The sequence below is a fragment of the Bemisia tabaci genome, chromosome 1 (assembly GCF_918797505.1).
Source record: "Bemisia tabaci chromosome 1, PGI_BMITA_v3".
NCBI lineage: Eukaryota > Metazoa > Arthropoda > Insecta > Hemiptera > Aleyrodidae > Bemisia > Bemisia tabaci.
Window position 1 is genome coordinate 42,679,927 of NC_092793.1, and position 26,010 is coordinate 42,705,936.

Consider the following 26,010-nt stretch of genomic DNA (forward strand, 5'->3'; position numbering starts at 1 on the left):
CTGTTGCCATTTGTACACCTATTTTACGCGCCGCCGCGCCAGGCAATCTGACAAACTGATACACGGGGCAACAATGCATTGAGTGCGAGCTCTCAAAACTCCGATGACGCGGGCTGTTAACGATATCATCACCACTGTCGGTACTGCCACAAGTTTCGGTACCTAAGAGACGATACCGATAGCGTTCCGGCAAGAATTCGTTTGAACACCCCTAGGCAAGCACCGGCCGTGAAGTGGCAAGTGCCCGGATGCGGTCTGCTCTTGTGTCAATTCGTACATTTTCTTCCCGCAGGATCCCTCTTTAAGACGACTCGCACAATTCAGCTGTTGAGAAAAGAGATACGCTTGGAGCAAAATCTACAAGAATTAACGCCCTACGGCCAGACGACGCAACTCAGAAATCACTTTTCGTTCGACCTCTGTTGTGATCGCGGAGAGAAAACTCGCCGGTGCGTTTGCGTGCCTTCGTGACTTGCCTTCGTTTGACACACTGGCATAGAGACATGGCCGAGCATCTGCAGCAACCTACTCCACTGCTCACCTTTCTTGGGTCATCCTGTCTTCCTATCCTGTCGCTTTTGTCATGCAAGCCCGCGGCTCGGCTGACCGGGGACTTTCCCGACAGTCGCTTCTTCGTCCCCGCTGCGTCGCGGCGTCATGACGTCACCGGCTACATCTCGGACGTGGCTGTAGCTCGTCCAAGCGGGTTCTAATAGACTCCATTTTTGTATTTCACATTTCACGGTCACATTTCACGATCATCTCGCTGCCGTCTGCCAGGATGCATTCTTCCCATGGTACGCCTCTCGGGAATGATAGAAAAACTAAAAATCCTGTGATATAAAGAGACCACTGTGATACATAGAGAGAACTCGTGTGATATATGGAGAGCAAGTAGACCGTTGTGATACATAGAGGACACTGTAGTGACCTAATCTGTCGCTAATCTAACCCAACACGAGGTGATGAAGAGTAATCCATGAATCCCGACGAACTTAAGTACCCACGGTGCGTTTTAAACAGTTTTAATGCGGTCAACATACCACCCGCGATTTTTTTGCGGAAATGTCAACTAGAAGGCCTACTGATTGAGGAACAACAAACCGCGAAATCTGTGATGGGGCCGTTTTTGAGAAAATGCGATTTTTCGCTTTTTTGGCGGGAATTTCGGGTCAAGGCGCTGAAAAAGTCAAGTTAGGCTGTTTTTGTAGTTCGTAAATGCATATCCTATACATTTTGAGTCAATCAAGTGCCAGTAGATAGCTATTCGTGCATATTGCCCAAAATTCATCTCCTTAAATCCACGACTTTTGGGTTTTTGGGGGGTTAGTCAAGGAGAAATCCGAAAAAAAGAGGGTTAACCCGGAACAAATTGCTTAACAAACTTTTCCTACGTAAACTTCTTCAGTAGGTCCTATTGAACAACATACCAAAAGTTTACCACGGTTCGCTCCCGGAACACCCCCCCAAATTGCCTAAATTTCAAAATGGCGGCCATAATAAGGCCTCTGGGAGTTCGATTTTTTTAAAAATACGCATACAGTGTCATGTGAGGTGTCAATTCCTATTAATTTTGGTCGTAGATTTCAAATATGAAGGTGAATTTTTGAAATGTTTACGTGACATCCCTAGTATACTAGGGACTTCACCCTCCTGCCTTTCAAAGCTGGCCGCCATCTTTGCATTTGGAGCAATCCCTTTGACTTGAGGGCTTTTATGACTTCATAAATGAAATCTACGACCAAAATTACATAAGAAATGATACCTCACTTGCCTTATCACGCGAACTTTTTAAAAATCCACCCTCTTGACTTTCAAAATTGGCTGCCATCTTTGATTTGGGGTACCCCCTTTTGATCAAGGGACTTTTTTGACTTCATATTTGAAATCTACGACCAAAATTACGTAGGAATTGACACCTCACATGACACTGTATGCGTATTTTTAAAAAAATCGAACTCCCAAAGGCCTTATTATGGCCGCCAATTTGAAATTTAGGCATTTGGGGGGGGGGGGGGTGTTCCGGGAGCGAACCGTGGTAAACTTTTGGTATGTTGTTCAATAGGACCTACTGAAGAAGTTTACGTTGGAAAAGTTTGTTAAGCAATTTGTTCCGGGTTAACCCTCTTTTTTTCGGATTTCTCCTTGACTAACCCCCCAAAAACCCAAAAGTCGTGGATTTAAGGATATGAATTTTGGGCAATATGCACGAATAGCTATCTACTGGCACTTGATTGACTCAAAATGTATAGGATATGCATTTACGAACTACAAAAACAGCCTAACTTGACTTTTCCAGCGCCTTGACCCGAAATTCCCGCCAAAAAAGCGAAAAATCGCATTTTCTCAAAAACGGCCCCATCACAGATTTCGCGGTTTGTTGTTCCTCAATCAGTAGGCCTTCTAGTTGACATTTCCGCAAAAAAATCGCGGGTGGTATGTTGACCGCATTAAACTTGTTTAAAACGCACCGTGTACCTAGAGCGTACTTGCCGTCTGACATGATTAAACCCAACATAGTGTAACCTGACCTAAACCTAAACCTAAACTTACCCTAAACCTAACCTACCCACAGCATGTTTCCCGTTGGAAAAAATAAAATCCAACCTAGTTTAGGTAACCTAACCTTACGTGTAACCTAATAACCTAATTTAATCTTATATACTACTAGCTGCTCCGGACGCCCTACGGGCGCCCTCCACAGCTAGCAATGGTGGTGCAGTAGCTTATTTGGAATCGGAGCGATTAGTTGAATCTATTTAATAATGATGATGATTCTGCGGCAGAAGATCAAGGAATTTAACTGCCTCTCTGCGTTACAGGGTGGAGACTGCCATTCTACCGAAAAATGTTATAAAAAGCTCGCATTATTAATTTTTCTTTTTTTTGTGTTACTGTTTAAATTTTTTTTTATTTTTATTTTTCGATAATTTTCTAATGACTATGAGGCTTTTGGGATTTATAAAAGATCGAAGCATCTCTTTGTGCACGATGTTTTTTGTACGGTTGCCTTTGGGAAGAATTTGGACTTTAAAATTTTTGTACGATGTAGCTCGTGAGAGTGCAACATATAGTTTACCATGGCCAAAAACTGTTTGGGGTAAATAAATGCTGACTCGCTTCAGTGTTTGACCCTTAGCTTTGATGATGGTCATGCAGAACGCAATGCGAATTGGAAATTGTCGCCTCTTAAAAGAGAAAGGGAGAGAGGAGTCTGCAGGTGACAAATCAATTCTTGGCAGTGAAATTCTTTCACCGGCCTTCTCGCCGGAAATGACCTGCAAATCAAGACAATTTTTCATAACGTTTCCAGACGATCAATCGGGTACCATTCGATAAACCTTTAGAAACGTTGAGGTTTCTTAAAAGCATGACAAAAACCCCCTCCAAAAGTGTGAGTTTATGCGGTGGTAAGCCACTAAGATTAAGACTGTCCAAGAATTCAAGGGGAAAATTGAGAGCCTCTCCCTCTTCCTCTACAATGAGCCTGTTAACACTGAAGTACGTTTTAGAGACACCTGAAAGAACTTCAACAACCTTGTCGTTAATTTCATTGCAATGCTTATTTTTAGGGGCCAGAATTGCGCAGTTTGTGAAATCTACGTTCGAACATTAGGAAGCTATCTTTTCCATACATTTCAGTAATAATATCAGTTTCAGTAATACTGCTTGTCGGTAAATCAATGAATTCCGGCATGGCCTTTTTTAGCAGAAAGGTAAACACCATCACCTATTTCGAGTTAAAATTTTGCAAACTCCGCTTCGTCTTGCAAAGTTCTCATATTTTGAGTAAGTTTTCTGATTTTGAAAAGAGGTCAAAGTGTTGAGAATTTGATTGCATTTTGCTCCAATGTTTGGCGAGAAGCATGCGGAACAACGGGTAAAACCTGTCTAAAATCACCAACCTAGACGACAATTTTTCCTCGAAAAGGGATATCATTACCCATTCTCTAAATAAGAAGTCGGTCGATGCATGCCAGAGCATGCGTGATAACCATGGGAGCTTCGCCCCAAAAAATGATCGTTGTTTTCCGAATAGTCTCAGCCTCTCTTGAGCTAACCGTGAGACTCGACACAGAATTCTCATTCAGAACCGAAGGAATTTTGAATTTGCTATGAACCGGCCGACCGTTAGGTAGCAACGATGCGTCGATACCTGTCCAAGCAACGGAGATGACGTCTAAGTTTTCCTTTGTACAATACGCAGTAAGACATTCTTAAACGAAAGTTTTTTCCCGATCCTCCTGGACCATCAATGAAAATCGCCATTACACGTGTAAGATGGATTTTGGATGAGACTAATTATTTCAGAAATAATTTGATGTTGCTCTGGGTTAGCGGCAGAAATCATGGAATCATAGTTTTAGGGGAGGAGAGTCAGGCTCTGACCCTTGAAGATTCAGGTTAATTGGAAGCAATTCCGGAAGATCAAATGGATGATATGAAAATCCATGAAGTCTTAATTTGCTTTCAATAGCAAAAAGCCGATCAACGTAGTCGACCGACCAACAAAATAAAGAGAGAGGAAGAAAACGAAGCAAATTTTGAAACAAAGTTGGAAAGAGAAAAGAACAAATAAGAATGAAATGTCCATAACAATACATGTTGTTAGCAATACGTGTGCGCACCGCTGCAGTTAATAAGTCAGGGTCAGTCAAACCGCCAGGATGCCTATCAAGAAGTGGTGAAGCGGAGTAGCTGAGAGATTGCGACGGAATGTGGGTGGTGAGTGACGAACGACAATGCGACCCAAACCTTCTTTGAGGTTGGTGGGAGGAAAGTATACGAAAGAAAACGGAGAATAGCCGAAAGAACGTGGTGGGAGGGGTGGCTGAGACCCCTAATGGGGTATCTATGGACGGGCAAGCAGGTAGCGGCCAGATGACCGCCGAAACAGCTGAACTTTACTCGTCGATAAAAGTAAGAAAATTTGAGAAAATCGAAAAAAAACAATTACTAGCCTGCAAATTTTACAGTCAGAAGCTTTCATTTAAAAAAAACCCCATGCAAATCGGTCCGGTGGTTCTCTCAAAGTTAATGTCCCAAAATGCGGACTTTAGTCTGAATAAATGGGAGAATATTTGAGCCCAGCTAAAACTTCACTCGTCGAAAAAGTAAGACAATTTGAGAAAATCGAAAAAACGACCACAGGTGCAAATCTACAGATCACAGACTTTCATTTAAAACAAAAATCTGCAAATCGGTCCAGTGGTTCTCTCAAAGTAACGTCTAAAGATTCGGACGCTCCGTTTTTAATGCATCGAAGAAAAATGTTAGAGAACATTAGGGCGAAGGAGAAATTTGTGAAAAAAGCGAAAAAAATAAAAAAACGATCCCGAACAGCCTGCAAATCTAACTGCGTCAGGGGCTATTCATTTAAAAAAAGAGATTCACGCAAATCGGTCCGATGGTTCTCTCAAAGTTAATGCCCCAAGATTCGGAACTTTGCATTTTAATATATAGGATAATACTACCTACCGCCAGGGCCAGCAGGGAGGGAAAAGGCTGCTAATGAGAGCGGTCGATGGGCCTGTGCGGAGCGGTGCACGGGAGGGGAATATTCGGCACGAATTCCTGGCGGGTGATCAGCTATCCCATCCCATCCCACCTATAATAGTTACCCGACCTATGTCGTCAATTCTTTCGTTCCCGACAACTATCGTTAGATTTACGTTAGCCTATTCAAATTTTGTAATTTTGTCCATTTTAGTCTTATAAAAAACTGTATAGATTTTTGGTTAAATCCCATTTACCGTTTACTTATAAACGGTGTTTAACGTAAGTGTCCTACTTACGCTGTTTTCCACTAATCTGTTTTTATGAAAGTTCCATTCCTTGGTTTCCCTGGCAACCTTTGTTTGCTATCAGCTGATGTTTTCTTTCAATTTTTTTTTTTTTTTTTTTTTTTTTTTTTTTTTTTTTTTATATATCAATCATTGCTAGATTAGTTGTAATTTTTTTGCCAGCATTTATTCTACCTCCCCCAGCTCATTTTTCTAGCTCCATCACCCACTTCCTTCAACTCATTTTTCTATCGATTTATCATTTTTTTATGGCATGTATTGCTCCCCTACCACCATTTTTTCGGGGTTATAGATATTTTAGCGGCCTCTAGACCCGTGACTGCAGTCACGGGCATTTCGCTAGTATAATATAATGAAAAGCTGGTGTCTGCAATCACAGTGCGATAGCAATACTCGTCATGGGAACTTGAGAAATGTTGATAAATCACTTAGCATTGGGTATACCATTTTCATGATGGATACCTATTGGGATCTGCTTTTGATTTAGCAGAAGTCAAAACATTTACCTATGGCTGATAAAATTGCAGAAGTTGTTCCTTTTCTGCGGCATGACGGCGATTTTTTTTAGTTTCTTCTGTTTTTTATTTTTTTCTATTTTTCCAAGCTTCATTGATTTACCTACTGTTCCGATCTGATGATACGTACCTACCACTTTATTGTCAAAGCAAAAACGCGAGGAACCTCTGAGGGCCCTAGAAGCAGAGCTGAATTCACAATATATAAACGAAGTATAACCGTTATATAAAGAGCGTATTTATATAAAGAATGTATAATCAAAGTATAACGAATATATAAAATATATTTGAAAAGCGTGTTTATATAAAAGATGTATAACGGTTATATAAAACATTTTTACAAATAACTTTTATATAAACTAATTATACAGGGTTATTCAAAAGTTACGCACCACTGGCCATAACTTTAGTTCTAATTATGATGTCGATTTGCGGTTTGTGGCGTCCCTCCTCATATCGAGGGGTGAAACTTTTTTAGAGTGCTTTTTCAGTTCTTCCACCCCCCCAGGGGGAGGGGGGCGGGGGGCAATCTCAAAAATTTCAAATGGCAACCCCCATCATGTGATTACATCGTTAGAAAGAGCATGAAAAAAGAAAATTTTTGGCGCAAACCGGAAGTCGATCTGACCCCCCTGTCAAAAGTTAGGGGGGTCCAAAGGTTATTTAGGGGGTCCGTACCTTCATTTTTTAGAGTAGCTTCGGCGGCTCTTGGACATACCGTTTCTCTTTTCAAAGAGTCCTCGAATACTCCAAGTCTGATACCGAAGTCTTCATATTGCCCCCGGGCCACCACAGCCCCCCCGTAGGGGGGGATGGGCCTGTTACAATGAAACATTGCATTAAAATGCGAAAAGTCACAGAAGAGCTTCAAACTTAGCATCAAATCCGAGTGGAACTTCTTGCCAATGTTAACGCAAACGCAGCCTGCGACTTTAAAGTGAGTTTTCAAAACTCTTAGCCCCCTGCCCCCCCCCTCATTTTTGGTTGCAGAGCGGGTAAAAACCGGGAAATTCACTACAAATAATGCCCGAAACTAATGTCCAACTTGAGGAGGACCCTTGAAACGTTGCGATCAGTCGGAGCATTGAAATACAAGGACTGCCACCCCTTAAAGTACGGAAACATCCAAAACACCCCCGCTGCCCCCCTCATTTTTCGTTGCGGAGCGGGTAAAAACCGGGAAAATCGCCAGAAATGATGCCCCGGTTCTTACCAGCTCTGCAACGAAAAAAGAGGGGGGCAGCGGGGGTTTTATGGATGTTTCCGTCCTTAAAGTGGGCGGCAGTTCCTGTGTTGCAGTTCTCCGACTGAGCGCAACGTTTCAAGGGTTCTCGTCAAGTTCTACAGTGGTTTCGGGCATCATTTCTGGCGATTTTCCCGGTTTTTACCCGCTCCGCAACGAAAAATGAGGGGGGCAGCGGGGGTGTTTTGGATGTTTCCGTACTTTAAGGGGGTGGCAGTCCTTGTATTTCAATGCTCCGACTGATCGCAACGTTTCAAGGGTCCTCCTCAAGTTGGACATTAGTTTCGGGCATTATTTGTAGTGAATTTCCCGGTTTTTACCCGCTCTGCAACCAAAAATGAGGGGGGGCAGGGGGCTAAGAGTTTTGAAAACTCACTTTAAAGTCGCAGGCTGCGTTTGCGTTAACATTGGCAAGAAGTTCCACTCGGATTTGATGCTAAGTTTGAAGCTCTTCTGTGACTTTTCGCATTTTAATGCAATGTTTCATTGTAACAGGCCCATCCCCCCCTACGGGGGGGCTGTGGTGGCCCGGGGGCAATATGAAGACTTCGGTATCAGACTTGGAGTATTCGAGGACTCTTTGAAAAGAGAAACGGTATGTCCAAGAGCCGCCGAAGCTACTCTAAAAAATGAAGGTACGGACCCCCTAAATAACCTTTGGACCCCCCTAACTTTTGACAGGGGGGTCAGATCGACTTCCGGTTTGCGCCAAAAATTTTCTTTTTTCATGCTCTTTCTAACGATGTATCACATGATGGGGGTTGCCTCTTGAAATTTTTGAGTTGCCCCCCGCCCCCCCTCCCCCTGGGGGGGTGAAGAACTGAAAAGTACCTCAAAAAGTTTCCCCCTCGATATGAGGAAGGACGCCACAAACCGCAAATCGATATCATAATTAGAACTAAAGTTATGGCCAGTGGTGCGTAACTTTTGAATAACCCTGTAGGTAAAGGTTATTCGCGCAATTTATAAAATTATTTGATTAATAATGGTTATACGACGGCGGTTTCCTTTGACATCCCTTTACTTAACCGTTATATAACCGTTATATGAGCGGTATACTTTCGTTAAAACATTTTTTATATGAATTTGCTACCAGGGGGGAAGACAAACGGCTGTATTAGCAGTATTTTTAATAATTTGTCTTAATTTTTAATTACTAGTATTGTTATTTAGACTTTGCATGTACATTGCCATTCAAAGTTTGTTGAACTGTTTTCCGTCTGGCGCTATCTTTAAGAAGCCATTATTTTTTTTATTTTGAAGGAAATCTGGGCCTTATCATAAAGTATTTGAATTTTCTTGACTTTCTTTCTTTCCTTCTTCATTTTTCGTATTTAATTTTTTCGGATGCGTGTTTGTGTACATTAGTATTTAGCTGAAATAAGTTCTAATTATACGTGTAAACTTTTTAATCTGAACTACTTTTCATGGAGTCAATGCGGCGATGTCCTGTGTCATTTGCTTCCAACTTTTTCTTCTGTATCTCCTTTATGAGCCAAAGGATGTAAAGTAATATGCTATTTCATTCTTTGGTTTTTGCTTGTTTATCTCTCATTTGTACACACTGTCCAAACGTGGCCACAAAACTTAGACACTTTTTATTTAAAGTAGGTAAATAACGCCCCCTCATAACGCTGGGTTCATACAACTATTTGTGCTTATTCGTTACACACTAATTTTCTCCCGGGCTCAAGTAAACTTGGCAATAGTGTAAATTGACAAAAAAAGTTCTTAAGGGCTAAAAACATCTATTATTTTCTTTCACGTTGTGAGATACCTATATTTGTCTCCTGTACCTCGGCAGACCTCTTTTGAGGTTGATGAAAAATTGTCAAATACGATAATTTTGCTGCGCGCAGCTATGCCTCAAAACTAACTATGCCTTGACCCACCCTATTCCCATCTCTGAGTCCAAAATAAAATTTTCTATTTAAAAATGGGCTTCAGGATGTCTTTCGAAGACATGGTCAGGTTTGGAATAATTTGGACGCATTTTATAGCCGGAAATGCAGTTCCGCGGATCGACCTATTTTCTTCCTATTTAAACCGATGTGATTTCTTCCGAAATTTTGAAAGCTTTGGGGGAAAATATAGACTTCAGATAATATGCTGCGACTGCAGAATTATCTTTTGGGCACAAAAAGGAATGGGAAAAAGCCCGGGGAGCAAGGTTTGAGATGGTCGTCTCAAAACGGAATACCTATCCTCCAAGGGTACCTAGTTGCTTTGTTCCTCTAGTATCTGCGAAGCGCATAGAAACCGCCACTGCTGCCAGATTGAACTGCCTAAAGTGTTCAATTATATTATATCTTACCATCAGTCTGAGCATACTATACCAAGAAGTAATCCATTCAGGTGGCAGGAACATTATTCGAGTGATGTCCACGGATCACAGTCCCCCCCCCCCCCCTAGCCTGGTGGTTAATTTTTCATTTCTGAGGAATATGGCATCCTTGTAGCACTCATCTGCACCCTAATCCCACATCTTAAGCCGTAAAATAGTGGGCCAGAGTCTACTGATAAGTCTCGTTAGCCATAACACAACGTATGACCAAAATAAAACCAATGAAAATTAACATAAAAGATAGGTAGTATTTAGACGCATTTTTAAGGGATTTCGGCGGTCCAAGATTCCATCCCCTAAGGCATTCCCTTAACGTTGGGGGTGTCCTATCCTGACCTGTATTGCTTGAAAGGATTCAAAAGTATTTTAAATTGTATTTTCATTCAGTCTACGCGTTTGCCGGGCCTTAAATAGAGTCCTGGCAATTTCTCGAAAAAATAAAAAAATTGGCAACTAAGATGGCGTCGGAACGGTCTCACGACATCATCCAAAAATTCTGAAGAAAAATTGAGCGTTATTTTATGCCAAAGCACAACTTTAGCACTAGCCATCTTGGAATTTCGAAAAAAGTTCAAACACGGTCACCCTAGAAGCGCTTTTCCGCGGAAGCCGGAGTCGAAAATGCCGGGGAGGTGAGACGTCAGCCGACCGCCCCGCACGAAGGCACCCGCGAGCCAAAGGGGTACGAGCAAAACGGGCCATTTCACGCTCGTGTCGGATACCATTGAAACTTGCCCTATTCGTTCACCTAACAATGCCTCATGTTTTCCCGAAGTTTCAAGTCTCCAAAAAATTTTGGGGGGAAATGGGGGGGGGGGTCAAAGTTGAAAATCCGTGAAATTTTCGCGAATTTTTTACTCCAAAATTACTAAATATTTCGAACCATCGTTTAAACGAGCGTTTTCAGCGCAAAAAGAGCTTTCAGAAAATGTAAATATCATAGGGTTTTGTCGACTTAAACTCGAGTTATCGCCTCCGAAGCGCCGGAACGCTAAAAAATGACCCGCTTTTTTTCACGTTCGGGCCGATCCCCAGAATACCTAGCCCATATTTAATTTCTTTGAAAAACTGATATGTTGTCCCTGACTCTCTGTAGCCCCTCTAGCTCATGTGGCAACAATGCGAGGTCGGTAGAGGAGTGTGATTCGCCGAACTGAGCAGGAGAGGACGTTCTCCTTCTAACTCATGCGACGCGCGCAGTTCAAAATAGCCGATTTTCCCGACTTTCGCTCCTTTCCGCGCTTATTACTCGCGACCAAAAAATTTCCCCAGCATGCGGTAAAGAGCTAAAAGGGCTACAGAGAGCTAGAGGGGCTACAGAGAGTCAGGGACAACATATCAGTTTTTCAAAGAAATTAAATATGGGCTAGGTATTCTGGGGAATGGGGATCGGCCCGAACGTGAAAAAAAGCGGGTCATTTTTTAGCGTTCCAGCGCTTCGGAGGCGATAACTCGAGTTTAAGTCGACAAAACCCTATGATATTTACATTTTCTAAAAGCTGTTTTTACGCTAAAAACGCTCGTTTAAACCGTGGTTTGAAATATTTAGTAATTTTTCAGTAAAAAATTCGCGAAAATTTCACGGATTTTCAACTTTGACCCCTCCCCCCCCAGTTCCCCCCAAAATTTTTTGGAGACTTGAAACTTCGGGAAAACACAAGGCATTGTTAGATGAATGAATAGGGCAAGTTTCAATGGTATCCGACACGAGCGTGAAATGGCCCGTTTTGCACGTAGGTACCCCTTTCAAGGCAAAAGGCCAAAGAGGGTGTGAGCAGTGCTAGTTTTACCAAGGAGGGCCAGCGGAAGGGAGAAGGCTGAGCCTCGGGTCCCCAATTGCAGGATTGCAAGATTCAACCCAACCTTATTGGACGTCAGTAACGTAGGGCCCACCCGTCAACAGCACCGTGTGCCCGGGAGATGAACGTCAAGGGACGAAATGCGTACCTGAAAAAGAAAATAAGAGAAAGTGGTCTGAACGGTTCAGAGGGTGCTGCGCCCCTCGGATCCAATCAGAAAGAAATGGCTGGAAGCCTAATGCAGGCACTGGATGCGAAGAGACACCCGCTTGCCAGATCGCGACCGGAAACACCCACGCCCGGCCGAAAAACGGGCGCAAGAAGGAGCAAGAAGAACAGTACCTAGTTAATTGTAAGCCTTTTCACTTTGTACGGATCTTAATTAGGTACATTTTTGTGGGAGGGTGTGTTTGTGTGTTTTAAGTTCTTTCGTGTAAGACAGTGAACTTCGGCGGTGGGTATCGTTTCGATCTACACTGAATCGGTTGAAGAATTAAAACTTTATTCGATCGACCGTTACCTGGAAAAACCAGCGTGGGTTTAATCAATATGAACCGATTGAAAGACAAAGCTGAAGGTTTTGTAAAAAAGTAGACACGATATGCGGCATCGGGGATCCTAAGAGGGCGTAGAACCTAATCAAAGCAATAAACCAATACCTATAATCTCTTATTCGACGTACTACAAACCTACCTGCGCCTATTTTTTTCCTTGGGAAGCATGGAAAACCACCGTTTTGAACTAGAGATTTCATTACTTCGGGACAGATTTACAAAAAGAGTGAAGTAAATTTTATATGTATATGTGTTTCAGTTACCTATTTTGGTTTTTGCTGTTTTGCCTTGCATTGATTCCACTGGCTGGCTCCAAAACTTTCGTATTTTTTTTCATTTTGTAAGTTTTTATTTTTATTAGCGCAAGGAACACTAGCACGCAGCTTCATTCTTTGACATGACGCTTTACTTACCATTTTGCCGAATCGACTACGCAGTATCGCTTTTTTACGACAAGAGTGGGATGCTCAAGAAATGAGCAGGATATCGAGGTCAAAAGTTACAAAAGCAGGCAGCAAGTCTTATGAGTACCTATGTACTTATCTTACCTGAAAAACGTAAGCCGTCCTTAGTAATGTCCCTGGAGCCTGCCGGTCGCACACGTTGTCACTGCACCAAACAGACCACAGACCGCGTCGTCGCGTCGCGATGATATCAGCAGCTCGATCAGGAGGTTCGAATACTCAGACTGAACTGAACCAGCGGCGTTGCGTCGGCCGTACTAAGGTCCAAACCCCTGCCTCCTCTGTTAGCTCCTCTGAGGATACCTGTACACTGGGTGCGCCTGAGCGCGGAGGGCGGAGGGGCTAACGGTATCGGTCATCATGCGGATCCAACGGGAGTACGCCTATGGTGCAGGAATCAAGGTCAACTGGAACTCGTACCCAGGTGACGTCATGACTTTTACTCTGACAATGAGTTGCCATGACGTCATTTTTGCTGCTAGCGCGGCACGGTACGGTGGTCCCGAGTAGTCTTTTCCGTCGTGGTCGTCTCCGGCCGGCGGATCGTGCTGGCACTGGACAGGACGAGAATCGGCCACGTCGATCAGTCCGCTCCTGAACCCGGCCTAAATACACAGAGAACCGTTCGCAGGCGCGGAATAGCTCTGCGAACATCATCCAGGAGATGATGGTATCTCTTATTCATTGGAGAGAGCAGGGTGATACCTGGAGATCGATTATTATTATTATTTATTGTATCGATCATTTCCTGGGTTACCGCGGACCTGTCAGGTAGGGTATCAATTGACACTTTCTCGTTGAAGGTACTCGAATACACTCCCTTGTCAGGTAAATTCATTTAAGCGTTCCTCCCCTCAAAAAATTAAAATTTAGCATTGTCAAAGTCTTGTGCTAGTTTTGTACGAAAATGTATCAAGTGGGGGAGGGAGGTGGGAGAGGGGGTCGAAAAACAGCCATTTTCAAAAATACGTTTTTCTAAAAAAAAAAATTTGAAGATGCGTCCAGAATGCGTCCTTCGGTTCTTTTTTAAAAATTAAAGTATTATATTTTTCACCGATTTAACAGTACATTTGGAAGTATCACAGAGTTCCGCCAGAGCCCTCAATTTTGGAGTATAATTTAAAGGGTATAAGTAGTAAGACAGATGACAGACGAAGAGTCCATGCAACCGTCGGACGGGGCTTCAAAGTGACTCTCTGGCACCATGGAATTACGCTGCAGGGCACATTTGAGGCCTCGTAAAAGTAATTTTACCATTCTTCCTTAGCTACCAGATTGTAAAGGGACGTGATGAAAGTTAAATTTTCCATTATCATGAACTTGAAGTTGCTGTTGTCAGAGTATTGTATAACTACTCTCGAATTTTTAGTGATCAGAGCAGCAATAAGTGTCAAATTCATGAGCAAAAATCTTTTCTCCGTTCCTATTTATTCCCTATTCCCATGTAGGCAGGAGCAAAGATCCCTCTTCATCCACTCTATTGCATATGAAAAAAAAAAATATATTCCAGAATAATAAAGTTTAGCCTCCACCGGAATCGAAAACAGAACAATCATAATAGGAGGATGTTGTTTTGACCATTTATCAAATACGTTTTCATACATGAAAGTCCCGGCACCTTCATACTTCCCTAGTAGCCAAAATACCATATAAAATACAAATGAAGATTCAAAAAAAATTCGTATCCAAATACGTATTAAATACATATTAAATACTGGAAAATACGTATTAAATACGGTATCCAAATACTGTATAAACTTGCTCTTTTTGCCGTATATTATTCTGTATCAAATACGTATCTAGATACGAATTAAATACGTATCTAGATACGAATTAAATACGTATCTAGATACGAATTAAATACGTATCTAGATACGAATTAAATATGTATCCAGAAACGAATTAATACCTGCTAAAAATTTTCCATGGAATTCCGTGGTGTTTTCCATGGAAAATTTCTCCACGTAAAATTGGTCACGTAAAATTTTTCCATGGAAAATTTCTCCACGGAAAATTTTACCATGAAACATTTCACCACAGAAAATTTGTACCGTGGAAACCTTCCTTAGCACTCATTGTGCCTCATGCAGGTTTCCACCATCAATTTACTATGGTGTTGTTTCTATAAGTCATCATAAAACTGTTCTACTCAAATTTGCTGGTTTTCTTAATATTTAATTAAAAAATTTACAAGTTTACCTTGTAATCAAAATGAATGAAAATGATACACTCACCAACTTGAAGATACATGGTACCAACTATACTTGACAGAGATGTAATAATTCTTTTAACAGTTTATACAACTGAGAAACTACCGCACTGTACCTTTACTTCACATACTGCACATGCAATGTTTAAATGTAGATTTCATTAAGTTGACATTGTGATAAAATATTTAAATTATTTCACAATAAGCACGGAAAACAGCACCAAAAATAATCACAACACTGTCCAAATTAGCGGGCAAGAGAGTGATATATGAACTGTAGATTTTGGTTTCTGTCTGAGAAGCTTAATTGCATCTGGATGGTTTAAAAGTTGCCACCAATTCCCTGCGAATGGCTGTTCGATAAGATCAAAGGAACTGCCAGATGATAGGAAACAAATGGCGATTGCTGCAGCTGAACAAAGCAGGTAAATGTCTTGGAGTGTCTTTATGAAAGCTCTGAAAAATGAATAATGTACAGTGCATCAAAACCTTGAGTACAACCAATGATCAGCACTAAATTAAAACAATCTCAAGGTGAAGCCAACCAACATTTCTTGAGAAGTTAAAATAAGTTCTGAGGATAGCAAATAATTTTTATGGCTAAAAATGAGATAAAATTCTTGTTGAAAACCTCAAAATTATTGTATTGGTAGCCATAAAAATAGGAAGTAAATTATTGGACATCTGATAATTCGCTGAAACATCATTGATAAGGATGTGATGTTTTAGCCCTCTAGAGTTAGGAGTTTCAGGCCTCATCTGTAACTTCAGATATATCTCTCACACTACTCACATTTGTGAATAAAAATACCCAGTAATAGCTAAGGCTCAATTTAGACGGCCACACTTTTCCTCCACTTGTGTCAAATGAAAAGTTGGATCGTGTAATACAACACGAGAACACAACAATATTTTGAGAGGTTGAACAAAAATTTGAAAGTGACATCACACCAAAGTTTCCGTTCAACTTCTCGAACAAATGTTAGAGCTCGGGCATTATATGTTGAGACAAAGACGTCAAAAGTATTGTTTATGTCACCATTCACCAGTGGTGCCACCTGACTACATGTATCAACCTGTTAAGTGGTGCAAATTCAGAGCTAATCAGAGATTGACGATTGTCTTAACATACGATGCCCGAGCTCTACGTTCTCGTGTCCGTATCAAACAATCCAACTTTACACTCAAAATAAGTGGAGGAAAATTTGGACTATCTGAGGTGGGCTTTAGTTTCCATCACACGGCAAAAAAATCTAGGAGGGCCTGTAATTATGGTTTCTTTTTCAGTCCTAGTTATCACCCGTGAATTTAATACACAGTCTATATGGGTTACGGCAAACGATAGGAGATGGCGATCTCATATGATTTGACAGAAATCTGATATTATCCCTTAGGGGGACGATGACATGAGCTGATGAGCAGCTAGGAATGGAATGCAGTTAGAGTGTTTAGCATGTGCTGAAAACACGATAAGGGAGTCTGTGACCAAAATTCGATCACGGTTCATGTTTGAGGTGCTGACTCGGAGGAGTGACCAAAGAGAAGATAGAGAAAATGGTGAGCCCATATGAATCTACTATTCAACAAATAATGTTAGAATAGTTTATCAAAATGCAGAAATAAATGTACATAATGCTATGATTCTATATCTATAAAGAGGTTACTGAGCGCTGATGGATCACTACCTATTGGTGCCTTGCCTACATTCAGTAATGGGAATTGCTAATCATTGTTATTCATGACTTACCTAGATTCAGTTCAAGGCCCTTGCATTCAACTCGGATTTGGCGTAATGTAGCGAAAGCAGGAAGTCAAGAAATATATACTGATCTGAGAATTACTGTAAAGTTTGCGAGAGCCTCACCTCACAGCGCCTGACATCTCGCCTCGTTGATAATCTAACCTCAAAATACCGACTAGGCAGGGCGAGGCAGAGCGGGGTGGCACATCTCCTGAGTTGCCGAATTGAATTGAGGATTTTTTATTTAAATCTGCATGATCTATAAAAACTCATTTGCCTATTTATTATTGAAATGCGTAACGCCAATAATGTTTCATATGTCACACCTTCAACTTTTGCGTTCTATTCTTGCTTTCATTTTTTTAAAATAAAATTTCAACATGAAATAGGGCAGGATTGCAACACAGGAGCCGGAGCTAAATCGTAAAGAAACACAAGATGAGTTGTTGGTTATCACTGCCAGAACATAATGTAAGTTTTAATTTTTTTATTTGATTTAAGTAGTTTCAGCTCGAATTCGAGCCTTCTTCGTTACGAAAGTAATGTTACCTCGAAGTTGGTAGATTTTGATTAAACTGAAAGTAAGCCAGCAGTGTATCGTGATGGATTCTTGGTAATCACTCCTCAAATTTTTATTTTGGCCATGCGTAGAAATAGAATGAAAAAATTCTGATAGATACATCTCAATTCTCATTGATTTTCCTATTACAGCTATTCGGTTCTTTCTACAATTCAATGTTGGTTTCACACAGGAGATTTGGAAGTATGATGAGTGAGCTTCAGTAAAGGCAATCGGATATAACTTGCTTTCAGGCGCTACTTTGCCTTATCAGTTTGTTACACACTTCCTTCATAGGCAGTTAACTCCCCCTACCCCAATGAAAATTCTAAAAAATTGAAAGTCTCTGTCTTTCTTCGTGCTTTCCACTGTACATAATATCATCCTATTGAATAGTCAGTGTCTAAACTAATCTTGCAAAACATAGACGTTTGATTTATAATTGACAGACTTTAAAGCTGTACCTACGTTGTATGCGTGGTTTGAAGAAGCTGCGTGTTTTCTGTTTTTTGACATACTATTGCGGTTATTTCAGTTGTCTTAAACAGAGTATAAGCGGCAAATTATTATTACATCTCTGTCAGCCATAGCAAATCTCTAAGTTGATCATATTTTAAATGAATACTTTCTCTGTGTGAAAAGTAATTGCTACCGACTGGTACAATTGTTAAATGGTGGGCATTGTCTTGGGAATGCCATGGTTGTAGGACGGTTGTAGCCAGTGCACTAATCAAGACTTATTCTGTGATAACTGATGACATGAAACATTTTAGTGGCCCTCATTAGTGAACTTCGGTGAGTATAGTTCAACTTAATTCTATAATGCATAACGAAACAGCAAATAGTTGCTGATAGTCAATGATCAAAGGCTTCCAGATTACCATGTTGATTCTTGTGGTGGTCTCCAATGTTTCACGGCGTTTCAATGCATGTCCTTTGCTATTCCGTGACACTCCCTTGGAATTCCATGTAGCCACCACGGAATCTCCTGCTGCCACCATGGAATCCCATGTAGTCACCATGGAAACCCAGGTGTCACCATGGAGTTCCGTGTCTCCTCCATGGAGTCTCCATGGAGTTCCGTGCCTTCTCCATGGAGTTCCGTGTCTTCACCATGAAATTCCATGGAAAACAGCACGGAATACCATGGAATTCCATGAAACATTTTTAGCAGGGATGAATTTACTGCATATCATGCATACCATTGATACAAATTTAACATGCATCTACTACATATACAAATAGTAGGAAGTGTATATGTAACACTTGTTGGCAAATGAGTACATAAATAGGAGTATGTTTCTTATGCAAAAGATGTGTCCCTGTAGCCTTCAACTTATACCACTCAGAAAAGCTCCATTTTATGGGCAAATGCAAAAATCAGATACCACATGACCATATTTTACACTGCCTACTTAATTTTTGTAAGTTCTATCTTTTGAACATACGACTAACCATCTTAGAACTTTCTGCATCTTTCTTCTAAATTAAAAAATTACTTAGATTGGAGGCAAAATTTTAAAAAATTTCGGGGGTGGCCTCCCAAACCCCCCACCTACTGGGGGCGGTCCCCCCAGACCCCCCTTAGATAGTTTACTAAAAGAGAGGCCCGCTGACTGATCCGACCCCGGGGCCCACCGATGGATGTGGGGGGCCTGCTTGGGGAACATGACTGATACCTAGGTACTCACCATGGAGTGCACTCGCCGGGCAGGGGGAAAAATTAAATACATATAAAATACAAATTTTATTTCCCTATAAAATTCATCTATTTTGTATGTATAAAATTTATATTAAATACTGAATCTAAATACTTATATTTAATACATGTATAAAATACATATATTATACTGTATCTAGATTCAAGTATTTAATACATGTATAAAATACATATAACATACGAATTAAATACGGTATTTGAAGATACCGTATCTGATACTAGTATTTTTGCTACTAGGGTTACAATGATTTTGAATCAAAATGGTCAAAAATCAAATATGTATCTAGAATGATTCATATTCATTTCTTGGAGGAAAGTACAATTACTCCTCAATGTGAGAGATCTGTTGTTGCGCTACAAGTTTTGAAGTGATATACGTTGTTTTAGCCATAAATGAGGGTCACAGAATGTCCTTGTTTTGAAGAGTGGACCGTAGGCTAAGGAGAGACTCATCTAAATGCACCGCATTACTCACATATACTTTGCGTCCCTTAAAAACCTCTTTTTGGGGAACTTTATCCTCTTTAAACTCTCCTCAAATTGTAATATGATGTGTTTGGTGGTTAAAGTTTGCATAGTATCACTTAAAAAGAAGTCCTGGTCGTAAAATATTCCTAAAACTCAGCGATATCCGGTCATAAATAGTTTTGGCCAGCTTTTCCGGTCGAATATCACAGTGTGCGTCGCGTCGCCGCGCCGTCCCGACGCGTCGCATCGGCTCTCCCCACTCGAAATCGTTTATCACACGTCCGCCGAGAGCGCCGCGGAAAGCGTCTCGTTGAAGTCGCCCCTGTGTTCTATCAGAGGCCTTGGAGGTTTATTTGCGCGGATTCTAGAGGTTAATTTCTCGAAAGCCTGCCTCACAATATTGCTTAAATTTTGAAATGATCAGAGCACCAAAATACCGATTAGGTCAATAAAACTTTTGAAAAAGCGACTAATAAGTATTCAAGTAACGGCTGTTGTAAGAGCAACGGCATCGCCCATTTAAACACACGTTTTTCCAACGATTTCAAGAGCGGTTCGTCCATTTTTGGTGATGCAATCGTAGGTACCCGCTTTGATTCTAGGTTCCTCTACGTGCGATACTTGCAAGGTAAGAGTACCGGTCTTTATGATCAATAAGTAATATTCAATGAGGAAAAACATTTTCTAAGTCCCTAATTAAATTCAAATTGATCAATGTAGGTATCGTTGATCGATCGCAGTCCGATGAACTCATTCCTTCAGCATGTTACCTCTTTAAACAACGAAGGCAATACACATACGTCCGCAGAGTATATATTAAAGAAAAAACAAAATTACAAAAAGTCTTATTTTTATATAGGTACATACCTAGTGGCTTAAGTCACTCTCATTCGGGGCAGGTCTTAATATCTGATATACCGATTCGAAACGAAGGGCAATTGCTGCTTTTCAATTTTACAGAGATTAGATGAGAATTTATAAAATGTTCGGTAAAATTTTATGTGCAAATTCCAAAAAATTTCCGAAATTAGGATACTTTTACCTGACTCCCCTTTTGGCATACTTAAACAAATTCTTCCTAATTTAGGTATTGATTAATATACCTACTCTCCCTTCAGTGCGTATGACTTTTTTTGGGCACTTTACGAATTCATTGTAGTTTCAGGTGATTTTATCCTAAAAAAGAGGAGATGATGGTTGCTACGCTCCCCTTCTCCCCTCCCCCTTCGGACTGCCCTTCAATGAGACTCTGCTGCATTTGTTTTTTCTCTTTTTGGTATTCATGCATTCGAGCGGCGATTTATTTAGGTATAATTAACGGCTAATAAACACTCGAAAATTCAATGCCGCAAACCTTGAATTGGAGAGGGGGCGAATATCATCTCTGGACCCTTTATGATAATGTCATGATTGTCAAGGAGGAGTTCTACGGATCAAGGCACGATCTTGACGGTTGCTGGTCACGAATCTATTAGCGGCAGCACGATAACTGCGCGAGAAGTGAGCGGCCGATGTCATAAACCCATCCACACTGAGCGCGGTTGAGGGTAGCTACCCGGCAGACGTTCGGAACAACGCCTTCACGCATGCGTGTATGCAACCTGCCTCGGAGTGCACAGCGAACGGTGCTCGCATTCTAGCGGTTGCCATGTGGAGCGGTTACAGTGAAGCCATTTAATAAACGGAGACTTCATTGTTCCTGCAGGAGCCGAGGACTTTAAACCGAATCATTTCAGTGTGAATTTCTGCGAGAAAATGAAAAATGTTGAACGCTCTCCAGCCCGTGACGAGACATACATTTTAAAACAATTGAAACAGCCGGTAACAAGGTTTTTTTTTTTTTTTTTTTTTTATAACAATTGACCAAGGCATTTCAGCTGGAAACACCGCAGCCCTCTTCAGATCGATGGATAAGAAACATAAAAAGATTTAAAAGTCCTCAGAAGAAGGACCTCAATCAAAATCGGTAATTTTCAGCCTAAGCCTGATTATCGAAATACATATTTTCAGAGTTGATAGGTACAAGGTCACTTCCCGAGTCCAAAACAATGATGATTTTTGAAAATTAAGGGGGGAGGCCGGGAGGGGCCGGAGTGTCCTAGAGAGATGATCTTGGTCTCAAAATTTAGAAAAAAACCATCGGCTTTCTGCTAATATTTACAAAATCGGTAGATTTGAAACATTTTATCCATCGTTGCCACGTTGCCGAGGCTCAAATTTTCAATTTTTTCCATTTTTAGCTGTGACGTCAAGGGGGTCGTACAAATAATAACAAAGCGATTCTCTTATGAAAGAAGATTGTTTAAGTTTGAATTAAAGCAAGCACAATATTATCCTGGGGAAATGATTTGGACCGGAGTTATGGTTTTTCTGGGGTGGTGCAAGGGGAGCTAGTATGTTCCAAGTCTCAAGATCATGCATGTCCCCAAACCGACCACTAACCTCGAGGTTTTGAATTTATTGCATTGCGTAATATTCATTTGTCCTAATCTTGTCGTTTTTATCAAATAATTTTGTCGAGGAATGACCCAAAAAGGTATACAAATGCAAAACCTCGAGACTAGTGGTCCGTTTGGGGGCATGCATGATCTTGGGCCTCGGGACATACCAGCTCCCCTTGCACCGCGCCAGAAAAACCATAACTCCGGTCCAAATCATTTCCCTAGGATAATATCCGCAATTGCACATCTGAAAATTTATATTTATAATATACATATGGTAAGGAGTATTCTATTATATATATATATATATATATATATATATATATATATATATAGTATAAGTATAAAATACATATAATATATTTTGAGCTGAGGGTTGAAAAGACCATTCTATATTAAATGTATATTATATGTACAATATATGTATAATATCAATTTTAAAATACATATATTATAGTTATAAGAAACTTATAAAAAATATATTAGATTTGTAATCTATGTATAATTATAATGTCAGGAAATCCCTTGGGTTCTGGGGGGAGGGAGGGAAATCGGTTGGGATTTTCAATTGTTGGAGGGTGGGGGTGGGGGGGGGGGGGTAGATCGGTACTACACGCCCTTTTCTCACTGCTTCAGTGTGGTTCCATGCGGGAGTTTTTCTAACGAGCTACTCAATCATTCCATATATTATTGCTTATTAGTGCCACGTCATAGAAAAGCGATATAGTATACCGATATTTTCGCATTGGTAGCATTGAAAGAGGTTATGCCGATGTTATTGTTTGGATCCAATTCGATACTATGGAGAATCCCTATGATGACGCGCTATTAATAGCGTCTATGCTCCCACAACCGGCGAAAATGTCGTCCCCCCCCACCCCGGGAAGATTTTTCTTCCAAAGTCAATTACCCCCCCCCCCCCATTTGTTTCTCCCTCTCCCCAAAAGATAATATGTTCTCCTGTGGAGCTTATTGGAGGTGAGAGTGAAAGTCCCCAAAAAAGTCCAGCCCCCTTTTCTAACTTTTGAACGGTTCGAGATAGAAAAATGAAACTTTGGGAATGTTCCTATCTCAAAGGGGACCATCTTTTAAGGGGGGGGGGGTCAAAATTTTTGTCCTACCCTCAGGAGGGGCGCGGGGGCCCCCAACTTTTTTTTTTCAAATGGTAACCCCTATCTTGTGATACATCATTAGAAAAAGCATAAAAAACTAAGAGCTTTGGCGTAAACCGCAGATCAATATCTTAATTTTTGACTGAGTTATGATAGGTCAAAGGTTAAATTTGACCTATTTTCAAAAAAATCATAACTCCGGTTCGAATAATCGTAAAGAAAAAAATAAAACGGGAAAATTTACCACATTTTAAGCACTTTAAAGTAAAATTCACAGAAATCACTTCGAACTAATTTTAAGGGGGGAGGGGGTCCGGACCCCCTAATACGTCAATTCAAAGGTCATTCAATTTTCCCGCGAAATAAGCCAATTTCCCCTAGATTTGCCTCCGCATCATCTCAGTAGGGTCAAAATCAGTTCAACATTACGGACGACAAAATCCGGATTTCGAAGGCCAGGTTGTACCGACCTACATCACAGGGTAAACAAACCTCAAGATGCAAACACCTCCTTTTTTCTCTATGGGCACCACATTCAATATAGAGACATCACGGCGTCCATAACGTAACTCAACTTGTTCTCCATTTCTCACACTTAACATTCATCTGATCTTCCTAACCTAAACCATGGACCAAGAGAATAAATATTTATTTTCTTGGTCCATGCCTAAACTTCGGTACATAACACAATCGTACTCGTTGAAATCTGATTAGGAATATTGTCTGGTTCTGTAAGTTTCCATGTGCATCAGTTATTACCTTATCTTTTTAGGGGTAATGACAGTATCTGAGTTTCTCTATAGGCGCTAATTCCCTTGTTTCGATGACTTTTAACAACTCCTCTTTGGTTGTTATTGCATAAGTACGTACATGGTGTTCATCTTAAGCTAGTTCATGGTAACGCCATCAAATCGTTATCACATTCAGAGCAGGAAGATAGGAGAGAGCCGTAGCAGGTATTTCAGTGATAATCAACGCAGCATGCGGCCTCACGCATCCTTTCAGCATTGCAGGTTGGGCTCTGTTCGCGTTATAGTGAACAAAAAACATTACCAAAATTATTCTGGAAATGATACCTATTGGGGCATTCATAAAAATTTAGCCCACGCACCAAAATTAAGTTGCGCCTTCTCTTAAATTGCTTCATTGAAGTATGTATTCACAAGATACAGAAGCAGTGGGAGTAGAGCCCGCTCATTACACCGAAGTCATCGTACGTTGAGAAAAATGCCAATCTCTGCTCAGTCCTGAATCAGCACTACTTAACAAGTTACTTACTACATGTAGTCAGATGGCACTGGGTGGTGACAAAAACAATACTTGACTTCAGTCTCAACTCATGATGGCTTTGCTCTAAGCCTATACCTAACCGCAAATAATGCTCTTGATGAGAGTTAATCAATGCCTACCTATATGATGATGGATGTAAATCTATAGGTCTGTTGTGTTCAGGCATTTTCTCACGTTAAATCTAGTGTACTGCGGTGTGGTTCCTCCTTGAAATGACAGCTCTTTGAGTAGAAAAATTTAATTAAGGTGATTTTCATACATTCGGGGGTGGTAAAACTGGCGTGCAATATATCGCAATGATAAAGTCAAATATCTTGGCAGATTTTGGGGTTTTAGCCAAAAAAGAGCAACAGCCCCTGGGCATGAGCCTTAAAAATAATTCAATCCATAAAATTGGCGGAATTCAGAGAAATGAAAGCAGGATCCTATTTGGAGAAAACTTTGCATTCAATACAGTTATCGATAACTCCATCGAATGCAAGGTTTTTTCCAAAAAAGATCCTGCTTGAAATTATCTGAATATTGCCAATTTTTTGGTCTAGAATGATTCTACATGCACAGGGGCAACGGTTCTTTTTGGGGCGAAAATTCAAGATGTGCCAAGATACCTATTTGATTTAATCAATGCGATATTTCGCACGCCAGTTCAACTACCCCAGAAACTATGACAAATAACATCAAGTTGAGCATTTTCACAATCCTAGAAGTAAAGAGAATGAAATACTTACTTAAGTATTTTAAGTAGATGGCTCAATGTGCCTGGACACAGCTTTGAGAGGACACAGACTAAGTGATCACTTTAACTATAACCATGAGTTTCTATTGTCTTTATGACTCAAGCGAGTATGATTTGAATGGAAATGTAGGCTGAGATTGACTTCTGATATGGCAAGAACTAGGTAAAGCTAATAAGGGTTGCAATTTTAAGAGTTAGATTAAGTAATTAGAAATGATTGGGAAATGCAAGGAAAATCAAGGATAATGGTAGTATGTAGGTAATGTAAATCAGGATCTGTAGTTACTTATCATCCTCATTGTATTAAGATCTGCTCCATTGTAGGATCCGTGGCAAGTAAGATGAAAAATGATGAAATCAAACCAGATCAAAAAGTGAATGTTTATACTTATCAATGGATTAGCTGTTCGTAAAAGATTTTTAACAGAATCTGACCGTTTGATCCAAACTCAAACCAGGCCAACTTTGTTAAAATTCATTTCGCAGTTGTTGATTTTATCAGCCTACTTCGCCTGTTAAAACCACTTTGAACTTTGCAGGAGAGTTGCATCATGTACACATCCATTTTATGTTGCATGCCCAGAGCTCGAATAGTTAAGATGTTCTGTTGCAGTGAAAGCTATGGCATCAAGTATATTATGAAATCTCATGCATACCCTCCTAATAGAATGACAACATTTTCATCTTGCACGTTTAATAAAAAAGCATTTATTCATGAATCAGAAGTGGATTATAGCCAGTGACTTGCCAGGAGTTGATCAGACGACAAAATCGGTTATTTCCACAGTTAAAACTCGTTGAACTTTCTACAAGCTGAGTCAAATTCTTCCTGCTCACGGCAAAATTAAACACGCGACAAGCAGAAAACTGAAAAAAAGACACCAAAATCTGCTCATGTTGTTCATTCGTTCAGTCTAGAAACATTCTCTTAATCGGAAAACAAGAAACTTAGGACAAAAACCGCAAAAAGCGCCGATTTTGGTGTCTTTTTTTCAGTTTGCTGCTTGTCGC

The 26,010-nt window shown here is 40.6% G+C and overlaps 1 protein-coding gene and 1 long non-coding RNA gene across 6 annotated transcripts in view; one reads left to right on the forward strand and one right to left on the reverse strand.

The window, feature by feature from the left end:
• Nucleotides 1-20,959, reverse strand: part of LOC109039932 (carboxypeptidase D) — a 213,802-nt gene extending 192,843 nt beyond the window's left edge. The window contains exon 1 of one of the 4 annotated variants that reach the window (XM_072301143.1): nucleotides 20,775-20,959. In XM_072301143.1, coding sequence (XP_072157244.1) covers nucleotides 20,775-20,802 — 28 coding nt within the window. In that variant the 5' untranslated portion in view covers nucleotides 20,803-20,959. Of the gene's footprint in view, nucleotides 1-12,807; nucleotides 13,045-20,774 lie in introns of those variants that run through there. The other 3 variants (XM_072301129.1, XM_072301134.1, XM_072301138.1) reach the window with 3 other exon arrangements.
• LOC140224737 (uncharacterized) overlaps nucleotides 1-26,010 on the forward strand; it is a 50,658-nt gene that overhangs the window by 15,939 nt on the left and 8,709 nt on the right. Inside the window, exon 2 of one of the 2 annotated variants that reach the window (XR_011899991.1) lies at nucleotides 12,519-12,599. The exons of the other annotated variant lie outside the window; for it this stretch is intronic. This is a non-coding gene — a long non-coding RNA (uncharacterized lncRNA). The remainder of the gene's footprint in view (nucleotides 1-12,518; nucleotides 12,600-26,010) is intronic. 2 annotated transcript variants of the gene reach the window in all.